Here is a 12393-nt window from a genome sequence, read left to right as displayed (position 1 = left end):
GGGGATGTAAGCTGAATTTGGGTGAACACTCTGAGAATTTTAAACATGTCTTCAAAAAAATTGCTATTTGTTCTTCTGATACTTGAGTTTGCATTTGCACTAGTGAGAAAGTTCTGCTAAATGGTGCCTGCCTGAAATTGCAAGGGGGTGAGGCAGCAGTGAAGGGAAGGTTGATCTAACAAAACTCCAGGCAATACATCACTTCCATCTGTGCTGACAGCAGGTACTGGGATATCAGAGAGGTTACACGCTTTGCTCTCCTGGTCTATGAGGAAAGAGAAAGAGCAAACCTCATCACATTAGTAACACACTTTACCTTTAGATACTGCATGCAGCGTGCATAAGGAAAACAGAAATAAAGAGATAAAACCTGCTTGACACGATCAGCCAGGATGACCCAAGCTGATTAATGGCTTAGCAGGACCTGAGAGGAGAGACTGACACTTCACACACAGATCTGTGAATGGAGGGGAAACAAAGATGATCATAGCTTGATGGATCAAGTCAGAGTTTAAAGCCCACATGGCAAACATAAAGGAGAAATCTGGAACTTTCTGTATCGACTGGAAACAAGTTAGCCTCAAACAACAGTAAAAATAAGAAACCACCTGTTGTGTACCGGGACATTTCAGCTTTACATTCACTGACTTGCATTCTTATCCACTCCAGCAGAGGAGCTGGGCAACACTACATATGCTACATTCTGCTGAATCTGAGTCCTTTCCCCGAAGTGCATATTACCTGTTTCAGATGCTTTTTTAGCTCTGAAGCTTCTGGTTCTGGCAGTGCTGGCAAAGATTCTGCATTTGTGGGAACAATCACCTGGAATTAAGCACAACAACAGACTAAAAATTCCCCAGCTGTAGCTCCAAAACAGAATCCCCAGAGTCTCCAACACTCCTGACACCGAGGAATAAAAGACACAAAGGTAAAATAAGGGAAAAAAAAAAAAACAAAACCCACAGTCTCAGATACAGACACCTGCTCTTCAGTTCTTTGATGTTGTTATTGTTTACAATATAATAAACAGTGGAGTTACTTTATCATTTACCACAAAAATGAGAAGTGTGAATCAATCCACACTTTCCATCAAGTTGATGATGTTATTCACATTTTCCTTGAATTAGCTTTGCTCATACCCTTGTAGAAAGTGAGATACATAGCCCCATTTGAATCATGACAACCTGTGCGAAGGTTCTTAACAGACTGGGTTTCTTAGGTAGGGCTATAAGCCAGTCTGATAATTAGTCAAGAAGAAAGTTCTATCATTTGCTTGAGAATTTACCTTCTAATGATATAGCCAGATCAATTAACTGAAAAAGGATGCCTAATGCAAAAGACATGGGGACTTTGAGACACAACAAGGAATGGAATCTAAAGTTTAAGATGGGAGTGACAAAGACAGACTGAGGCCAGGCATTATTAAACTCTCAGTGGGTACACTGGTGACAGTACACAGTTCCTGGAAACAAAGCCACAAGTTCTTATGGGTGCCACTTACCCTGTTGGTATCCAGGTCAATAAGCCATACATCATCAGGCATTTTAAAATCCAGTTTGTAAAGGAAGAAACTTGCTGGAACACCAATTATATAAGGTGTAGGGGCTAGAAGCAACTGAGAGAGAAAGACAGACTTTACTAAGGACAAAATCTGCATTTGATATCACCATGTTCTTCCCAAATATTTATTTATTGACTGCAGTATGTTTATAGCAGAGTAGACAACATAAAATGCATTGATAAATAAGTAATTAATACCATACAATGAAAGCATAAAAAAAAAAAGAAAGAAAAAAAAAAAAAAAAAGAATAAAAGCTCCTGTTCAGAAAGCCTCAATTTTCATCTAGTAGAAAATACATTTCCATCTCTCATGTTACATGTCCCATTCCCATCCAGGACATAATTTATATGGCTACATAGCTCTTTGGAAACAGCTTGCCATGTCTATCATGGTCCAAAAAAAAAAAAAAAAGTTCAGAGTAAGAGCCTAAGTTGAAAAGCAGGAAGTCATGGATGAATACATCCTCAGCTCAAACTGAGCCTGTGCCATTGTAAATAGGCACCTACAAGGACTTTACCCTTATGCTTGTAGTGGCAATTTGGTTTCAAAATAATAACATCTCTAAGAAGTACAAGATAGATACATTATTTCAGATGTATGTGGAAAACTTATGGGGAAATTCAGGTTGCTTCTGGCAAGGGAATGAGCAGAGGAAAAAGGTTTAAATCAACTAGGCACGTAGCAGCTTGAGACCAATGGCTTGGGAGGCTAATTTATTCTTTTAATCTAGAACTGTTGGTCACCTCCAAGGAGCAGCACAAGAACAAATCTGCAGCATCAGTTGCAGGATAGCACTGAAGTAGTAAGATGGTCTGAATTCTATCTTTCCAAGCAGAATAATGAGCTCCTGCAAAGAGCTGACTATTGGCAAAACCCAGGCTCCCAAATGAAGTTACACAACACTTCTTATTTCTGAGATTGCAGACAATAGTTTCTGAACTCTGAATTAAAGAGCCTTCAAGCATCCTTAAATATTATTCTGGACCCTCCTCAACAAATTTCAATACTCAGTTTAGAGGGGGGAGGGGGTAAATATAATCATAATATTGTTGATCTATGGTCGTTCAGTCCATTGTTTGTGAACTACAGCTTTGAATCATTCTATTCACTGAGCATGCTCTGAAGATATCCTACATAAGTGGTGTTACCTATGATTTAAATAGTCACATTCAAGCAATGTTCTTTGCAAGGTAGACTTTGATACAATCTCTGAGAAGATGGTGAATGAAAAAAACGACTACAACTATATGAGTTTTAGACATCACAGAAACATTTTTTGTGAAAGACCAATAAAGGAAAAATATGTACCTGTTCTGCAGAAGCCATGCAGGTAGGAAGCAGAGGGATCACTGGGAACATGTACTCCAGTGGGTAGATCATGGCCACAAAGGCCATCACAGACATTGAAAGTGCATTATAATCTCGGGACTGCAATACAACCTGCAACCAAAGAAACTCCCATTAGCACTGCAGCAACCATTCACTTCTAATACTCCCCTCAGGTATATACGGAGACCACAGATTTTGTGATCTCCACAGACTCAAATTCAATGGCTGTGAACTGGGTAATCCTCCATAAATCTTTCTGAAAACAAGCTTATGGTGTTTTTTTGAGTGAGAACAGAACTCTTCAAAACAAGAACCTCAGAAGGAGCTATTTATTCTCCTCATCCTCCACAGACAAAATTCATTCCAGGCAGTGCAGAGAGACAGCTGTTCTACACATCCAGCCTACCCTGATTTTGAAGAGGGCAGAAATTCCTACGTACTTGTCAAAGATCAATAATAAGTATTTCTTACCTTGTGCTCCAGAAGGATGCAGGTCAGCACCTGCAGGCAGGCATCCACTCCCAATAACTCCAAAGGCAGATGTAATGGAAAATCCACCAAAGTGAAACGGGATGGATCGGGAAGAGCAAAGGTCAAAGCTGGCTGCAGCTCGTGTGGCAAGACTTCTACATCCACCCGCTTCTGCCCAGCAACGGGCATCGGGGAGCGGAGCAGCCGGTATATCCAAGCCTCAATCTCCCGCAAGTCGTGAAGCAAGGCGCTAGACTTCTCTTCCACCAGGAGGGAGCCCGTGAAAATCCGCCACATTGTGTCCCTGGACAGGGAGAACGCCAAGGTTAACACTCCAAGAACTTCACTTGATGGCCATTCCACAAGGTTCTTCCAGAGAAAGGATAGATCCACCAAGGATTAAAAGAGGCAACTAACAAACTTTTGATCATACAAAGGAATGGAAGATAGGCATTAAGCTTACTGACACAATCCACAATGTGAAGAAGAATAAATCTTTCTGTGGCAGGAATCAACACAAGTATGTCACTTCAGACTTCAGTCACATGTTTAAAGGATTCAGTCAGGTCCAGATCTCTGAAGAACTCTCATCACCCTCACGCTTGAAACTCAGTGGGCACACAGGATACTCTCCTATCTCACCCAGAACTGTAGCAGATTGACTGCAGGACTCTGCTTCTAGGAGTCTACACACCTTTGCAAGAATAGGAATTAAACCTGAGATAATAAAAATATGCCACATCCAAGATCTCCCAGATGTTTTAGCATGATAAAATACCCTTCATCATTCTGTCCTAAATTGCACTGTATCATTCTTAAGAGGTGAATAACCCATGGGAAAATGGATCTATTTCAGCTAAATCTCTGAAAGCTGTGTAGAAAGCATTTATGTACCTCAGAAAAACAAACAGCAAGTTCTCCACACCCTAAGCTGGCAATTTGCAAACCTGCAGCTCACAGACAGGCTGGCAAAAAAGCATGTACAGCACTGCTCAGGGCATTCAGGGCTTCAAAACTCAAAACTGGGTCTGACAAGGGAAGCATAGAGTCTTGTTCACTTCAGCCCTTTACCCTGTAGCACAATGAAGGCTGCAAACCTTCTGTATTCACGCTCCAAATAACTTCAGCCTGATAAATATCTTGAGTTACTGTAATAGATCCCTCAGAAAGCTATGGGTTCAAATTGAAGGTTCTATCTTACAGTTCATACCTTCAAAAAGAAATAACTAAAAGGAAAAAAGATTATGTCACTGGAGGCTTCACAAAGACAGAATAATGAGAGAAATTTGGATGGCTCAAAATAAGGGCAATTTGAGATTACACTGAGTACATGATACACCTCTCAGGAACTGTGATGCTTCTCATCCTCCACTCTTCCTTCGGCTACTTGTCATGCATAAGACATTAGGCTGCTAGGAGGTGTGCTCCACTTTTGCCAGCTGTAAGGATTCAGTTTCACCTTTATTCTGCCACCACTTCAAAACTATTCTACTTTTCACAAGAAAACACCATGGTAATTCAAACCTGCTGCTTTACTTTTCCCAGAGATGTATGCTCAACATTCCTTCTTTTGCCATCCTCATCCATCACTCAATTATTCTCTTTAAGAATTATATCTATAGAGCAAATTTTTCAAATACCACATGTCATTCAAACACCAAATTGAGGAAAATCATGAAATTCAGTGGAGTATTTTTCCTCAGTAATTATCAGGCTAAACCAAGTGACAAAATAACATTCCTTAACAGATACTTCCACTGGGGGGAGAAGTTTTGCTCTGACAAAATAATTTATTCTCCATCAGTGGATTCAAGTCATAGATCTGCTGATGCAAGAAGCAGTCATACTAGCCCAGAACAGTCTCCTAGAACTATTCCAGGGCAGTAGCCCAAGAAGTAGACCACTGCTCTATGAATAGGATACATTTTCCATTTCATGAAAAACATAAAGAGCTTATAAAGATAAAAATTATAATAATTATAATCCTGACATTTTTTGGTTTTGACAAGTCTAATTTGGAGTGTACCAAGCTACTTAACTCACATTATGTACTATCTCACAGTCCAGTCCCTCAAACTGTTGAGATAATCCCCTGCTTCTCCAAAGATTCATTTCATATTTTTTCTATTCCGTTAGCACATTGGAAAGGAAAACACCATCCTGGAAGGAAGGTGTCAGGCACAGTAGCACAGACACACATCCTTGACTGAAATGCATAAAGACATTGGTCCTTCCATACCCTACAGTGCAATAGCTTCTGCTACATGCTCAACACTACAACAGCAGATACATTAAGATTCCTACATTATATTAAGTATACACCAAGTTCCTGTCAATTTGCTGTTACCAACAACCATTCCTATGTTTCCTAGACAACTACTTTGTTTTCTACCTCTCCTCCCACACTCCTTCAAATACTGTACTTTGACCTATTTCAGCTGATCCTGCTTCTCTAGTCTTTTCTCTCCCACGCCGAAGTTCAGACTGTTTCATAAGCTTGTTAAGCACATTTTCATCATTTCCCTCCTGCCCCAAGTAGAAATTTCTCTCTTGGCTATTTCTTGGCTGCTTCTAATTTCCCAGAGAATCAGTCCTGACATATACTGCCACAGAGTTTAAATGCCAAAGCAACAGTAACAGCATGAGCACTCAGCTTCAGTAGTCAGAAGGGTAGTGCCTCCTTACGTGCATTAAAAATGAAAATCATACCAGATTACAGAATCAGAGAGAGGAGTTTTAAAGGAATTGTTATAAAAAATTTCCTTTTCCTACTGTGAACCTGGGTTAAAACAGTGAAAAAGGCCAACCCTTGGTGTTTGGCTGCTTCTGCAACCACATCGGCAGCCACAATTTACCATGCAAATAAATTGCAGCACTGAACACAAACAGTAAGAGGAAAAAGTTCTTCCCTCTCAACATACCTCTGCACCCCACGTGGAATCCCCAACTTCTTGCCCAACAGTCTCTCACTACAGCAGTCCACAAGTCTCTTGAGGGTGTACAGACACTCACGGAAGGTGGAAAAGAAGGGATAATGACTAAGGATGCAGAGAGAAGTGAGAGTGCTGTTCCGGGAGCGATGGCTGCCTTTGGCCAGGCGCTTGCTGCGCGGGGATCGGTTCACGTCAGGGGTAGACTCTGCACTGGGAGCCTGCAGTGAAGAACCGCTCTCTGAACTCTCCATGCCCACTTCCTCCTGGGGTGCTGATGCATCCCCAGATTTAGGGATCTTCTGTCCCTCTCGAGCTCGATGTCCCCCGGTGCCTTCTCCCTTCTCCTTGGGTACTCGCTTCTGGAAGGAGCGGTAGAAGTTGACACAGATTCCATAGCGAGTGACCCCTGTGTCCTTGTCTGTGAGGGTGAACACGAAGGAAGTGTCATCACGGAAGCTCATGCGCTTTTGCCGCACACTCAGGCATCCTTCTGGCTGGCAGAAAAACACAACATCAGGTGGGAGAGGAAAGTCTGCGTGGTCTTCCAGAGGGTAACGCCGCAGCAGTTCAGGAGTCTGAGCAACACTGTCGCTGCTTGGGTGCCTACAAAAGAAGCAAACAAAAAAACCCATACATAGCTAAATAGAACTAAATATAAACATAATAAATATTTTTGGGAACTTCCTGCTAATGTGTCAGGAGGCTGTGGACTCAGCTTCCTCTTTGTCTCCTCTCTTCCCTACTATCCAGGGAAAGTGCAGCTTCTCAGCCACTAGCCACAAAGCTCACTCATTAGCACAAGGCAGAAAGGTTCTGTAAAGAAGTCTAAGTCTATACAATCGTTAGCAAGGAGCCTGTTCAGATCTGATTAAGAAAAGGCTTTCCAGGACTATTGTTCCCAGGAGAACACTGTATTGTCATGTTGCTCTGACTTTGACTTTCAAAATTAATTTAACTGCACAAGTCTCTGGGGAACACTTTAGTATGAAACACATTGTCCCTCTCCAAATACACAGTCAGAGGAAAAGCTCCTAGATTTCAGCCATTTATGAACAAGATGAAAAATTAAATGAGAAATCCAGTATCAATTCCTAACTGGGAAAGCAAGAATTTATAAGGAAAGAACTCTGATGAACAGTGGGGGGATATGGACCTCATCCTAAAAACACTTTCATTAAAAAGTTCTAGCAACCACACAAACATATGTGTTTTATTTTCAGATTGGGATTTAAACTGTAATTTATATGAAAACTGTATGATAACATGCACAGCTATTTACCACTGTGACTCACTAATCTTTGGACCACAAATCACTATAGAAAAAGAAGACAGAAAGGCAATACTGTTGTTTCCTAATTTTCCACTAGATTCTTTCAAGATATTATGCTTTTGCCTATTTCAAAATACAAATTACACTTGCTTTTCTCATATAAGAGATGTGAAAAAATTCAAACAAGTAGTAATAGAATGTTCACAATTTACAAGAGAAAATCACTGGTGTAAATAGCTCTGCTGACTAATTCTTCCAAACTAATATTTTATTTAAAACTAGTGGAAATGCTTTCATAACAAAACTGGTAACAAGATTTATACTGCCTGTAAAGTTAGATACTGATATACTGTATGAAAAAGAGAATCACTAAAATGCTTTTATATGTTAATGGACACAACTAATGCATCATCTCCTGAAAAAGAAATGTCAAATAATGCTGGTACTATTTAGAGAGTCTATTTGGCAGGAAATGGTCAAAAAAATTACATCAACAAAGTATGAGTGCATGTATCACCACTTCAAGCCTTTGCTGTAACTTTAGCTACAAGGACAGAGTTTTCTCAGACACTGAGAAAATTTGAACTCAACAAGTTCCAAAAGGTATTGCTATTTGTGCACAGTGGATAACAAGATGCAACAGTAAAGGCCAGGTGGAGCTCCTAAGGGCTTTGTAGGAGAGGATGTTTCAGTCAATTCCATCTTTCATCATAGGCATTGCCAAAGTGCCAAACAAGGCAGCAGCAGCAGTCTAACCAGCACGGGCTGGCAAGAAGTAAGAGAACTGTAGGAGTCCCGAAGTGATAGTAGCAAATTTCTAAGTGAGAACATCAGACACTATAAGCTTCACTGGAGGAGGCAGCTAACATTTCTCCCTCCTCTTCCTAGTTGGTGACACACATATAGAAAATTTGGTTGTTTTTCTACAGACAGTAGAAAGTAAGAACTATTAAACTATTACAGTAGTCAGTCCATAAAATGCAATAATAAAATAACTAATAGTCAGGATTATGTAATTTCCTTCACTCAGCCTATTTAAATATTGCATTCAAAGTATTCTGAAAAGAAAGCAAGAGGTACAGCAACAGGCTGATGCACATGAACCACTGATATTTAGAAATGAAAGCAAAACAAACTTAGGGATACACCTATTACATAGAATTTGCAGAAAGCTGCTGCATAAACTTTGAATAAGGAAAAATAACATTTATTGAGCACCTATATGTTTGACAAACAGAACACATCAACCCTGCATTTCATACGAGCTTTATGTAAATATCCATAGCATTTTATCTATTAATAAGACTTTAAAACCAGAAAGCATTCATGTCATTCCTGTGAGGATAAGTAAGTATTAGAGGGAGAAACAGCCAAGTAAAGCAGGTTTCAGATTTTTTTTTTAACTGAGTTTACAGACTACATTTCAAAAGCTAGAAAAGAAGTATTATTCTACTACTAGCACATTACTAGTAATAAAAATAGTAGAAAACTTGTATTTTACTTGTATTTAGCTTTCAGTGTTTTCAATTTGTGAATCCCTCTGTTCTGATGCCAGTAGAAGCAAAGTTCAGACACACAGACTACCAGAGAGTGATAGTTAAATTAACTTTTCTTAGTCACCCTCTGCAGACCCTTGAAAAGAAGTCTAAAGATCACAAGTTAAAAAAACTCTGACCACACCAGTATTTTTCAAGAAGTGCCCTGGCTCAAGTAAGTGCTCCCCTTAGGGGAGCATTCTGCACACATTTCAGACAGCACTTCTGGAGCATCAGGAAGGCTTCATCAGTGGATGCAAGGCTATTTACCCCCACGCTACTGCCCAAGCAAAAGCTCTGCAGAGACTGTTTCGCATTACCTGGCTCCAATGATCACAAGATAGTCAAGTAGCCGAGAGCAGATTTTCTTTTTTTGCACCATTGTCCTTGATGCCCCTCCCTATGTCATCTCAAGGAATTCCTGTTCATTGATCCAGTGGTCAGTTATCCCATCAGCCGTGGTCACTGCCTTGGGGAACAGAATCTGCTTGGAACTATCTGCCAAGTCCAATCTAGAACCAAGAAAAGCAAGAGTGTCAAAAGCACAACCAGGAACATCCAATACATATAAGCAACTTAATGACCTTAATTATATTCTCAAAAAGCCTCAACGTTTGGTGCAGTCATGGTCATCCACAATCTCTATCTTCATGAGTATAAAAACACAGCCATATGCCCACAAAAGCAGAGAGATGAAAAGCACACAAAAAAATACAAGAGCATCTCAAGAATTAATGGTTGGAGTCAATCATCTCGACTTCAACCATTAATTCTTTGGTTGAAGAAAGAATTCAACCAATTCACCTGAAATTCCAACGATCTTCGAGGTCTTTTCCAATGTAAATGATTCTATGATTCTGTTCTAAGGGAGAATACAGACAAACAAAGCTGCCTACCACTGGCACAGAGCTACTCATTAAATGGTTTGTGTGCTGCTTAGGCAAATCCGTAAGATCTTGATAGTGCTTGGGAAGGGAGCTTCAACTGGCAAGACTGAAGGAAAAACAACACAACCTGAACTTTAGCTGTGTGATAAACAGAACAACTAAAGAAGGGGTAACACCAGAAATTCAATTTGATAATATGCATCCCACCATCCCAAACCTGCAAATGGCTGTCAGCAGGAATGATCTCCAAAATTCCCAAAGACTGTGATCTCTAACACTTTTTCTGTGAAGATACAGAACTGCATTTCTACAGAATTGCAGTTTGCAATAGTAAAAGTGCATCTTGTAAAGCATACTGGGTTTTTTCACTTATTTCATTCAGTTCCATTTATCTTGTTTAACGTCACTCCTTATTCTTGATACCCATGCCTCCTGCAGCTAATTTCTCTGAATGCTTTATGATAGAAAGATCCTCTTGGTAAAACTGAGATTATACTGAGATTATACCCAGAAAATAATTCTTTCCAATCCCATCATTCATAGTTCACAGAATTCATTAAACAACAGGGACAAAAATAAAGTTTTAAAAAAGGAATACAGTTTCACATTACAGTGTTTTCTACAGTGTTTGAAACCAACCTGAAAACAGAAACTTCCTGAAATTTAAAGGTCTCAGAAACTCTAAAAATTAGAGATGCTCAGAGTATGCTAGAATTTTACTGAGCATTCCAATGATTTTTTAATAAGAGTTATTTTATATATAAAAAAAAGAATTGATTGCTTTCTGGGGCATATTCAGAATAAGGCTTCCATTTCAGTTCATGTTTACACCCTAAGGCTGTCACAGAATTATTATTACTGTAATAAAATCTTTCAGTTCTGCAGCATAAATGTTTAGATTTTATTTGTATAAAAGTCTAACATTTTTACTAACAACCTGTAAATCTCAGCAAAATCAGGTCATTTTCGTGATGTTTCTCTCATTAATTCGTAAGCATTGTAACTGTCACATCTCAGAGTCCAGCAATATATCTGGCTTTTTCCCCAGTCCTTCACACTGCAAGAACACAGCAGGGAAATTTTATTCATTAGCCTTCCAAACAGCAGTAAGAACACAAAAACATTACAATAGTAAGAACAAAAAAGCACATATGCAATTTACAAAAAAGAAAAATCATACTAGTCAGTAAGTACTATTAAAGGAATAATAAACTGAAAGAAACTTCAAGCCTTGCACATAAAAAATCCCACATTTTGTGAAACTGGAGCATATTTTTAGTAGATCCTCAACTATAATCGCTGCAAAGTCCTATGTAACATCAGTATGAATTATCTTCTCTGAGCAGCAATATTGTTGTAAATTATCTTCTCTGAACAACAGAGAAAATACATACACAGGAAGCAAAGTTTCTGTTTCTACATTTTAATGACATTATTGAAAACATTGTAGAATCTGTCCTGGAAAAGCTCTTGATCCTTGATATTCTGCAAATATCTTGGCATAGAAAAACTCAAGAGGAACAAGATGAAGTTGGGATATCAAGTGGTCCTTTTTGTCTTCATTTTGAAGAACAACTTTATCTGTTTTCTTTCCAAATGGCTTTCCCCAGATCTCTTTAAAGAACTAACTGCTCAGTCACAGACAGGGGCATAGCAAGAAGCCGTTGCAATGGAACCTAGAAGTACGACTTCAAGGAAATCCTGCTACTTAGTGGTAACCAAAGATGTTTTTCCTCAAAAACAGAGGCTACCCAACCTCTCAGTGAAGGTGGAGAAAATACACTGTTTGTCTTATGACTGCAATTCCTTACACAGCTCTGCAAAGGAGTTAACAAGGTATGCATTATGAAGGTCTTAGAAACCATGAAATTTCAAGAATATCTGAGCAGACAAGTACAAGGAACATATGCAGGCCTTACAATGTCCCTGGAATGGCTGAAACTACATCCCACTGCCATCAGACACTGAAGATTCTGTCAGTTTAAAAAAAAAAAATCTGAGCACTTTCCATTATTTCTACTTTCTATTGCAACACAAGTACAAGGGAGACCAGACTGATGTAGACTTTGTGCCAGGGCTTCCAGAGCCACCCTTATTGATTTACTGTATTTAACAACACAACAGTTACAGTCAGACATAAGAGGACAAAGGCTCTTTTAGGGAAAATAATTTATTGTTGGATTGGAGCAAGAGGTAGAAGAATTAGAACCAAGTGTAGCTTTTTTGCCTTCCTCTATTCAATCTCTGCCTTCTTCAGAGATCTAGCAATGGCTGATGACAGCACTTAGAAGAGTATTGCACCAGCATTTGTTGGAACTCATCTTCCTACTCCTGCTTGGAATCAGACACCACAGTTGATGATGTGTATAAGGCAACACAAACAGGCATCCCAGTCCTGCCTCCCCC

The 12393-nt window shown here is 39.4% G+C and overlaps 1 protein-coding gene across 5 annotated transcripts in view; it reads right to left on the bottom strand.

Annotated features, from left to right (window-relative positions):
• MADD (MAP kinase activating death domain) overlaps positions 1-12393 on the bottom strand; it is a 68113-nt gene that overhangs the window by 44534 nt on the left and 11186 nt on the right. For all 5 annotated transcript variants that reach the window (XM_053979198.1, XM_053979199.1, XM_053979201.1 and 2 more), the window contains exons 2-7: positions 9421-9612; positions 6284-6898; positions 3363-3666; positions 2871-3002; positions 1502-1615; positions 742-822 (exon numbers count right to left, since the gene is read on the bottom strand). In XM_053979198.1, coding sequence (XP_053835173.1) covers positions 742-822; positions 1502-1615; positions 2871-3002; positions 3363-3666; positions 6284-6898; positions 9421-9482 — 1308 coding nt within the window. In that variant the 5' untranslated portion in view covers positions 9483-9612. The remainder of the gene's footprint in view (positions 1-741; positions 823-1501; positions 1616-2870; positions 3003-3362; positions 3667-6283; positions 6899-9420; positions 9613-12393) is intronic.

This window comes from Vidua macroura, chromosome 6 (assembly GCF_024509145.1).
Source record: "Vidua macroura isolate BioBank_ID:100142 chromosome 6, ASM2450914v1, whole genome shotgun sequence".
Taxonomy (NCBI): Eukaryota; Metazoa; Chordata; class Aves; order Passeriformes; family Viduidae; genus Vidua; species Vidua macroura.
Note: the sequence above shows the minus strand (reverse complement) of the source record. Positions and strands in the feature narration are given on the sequence as shown.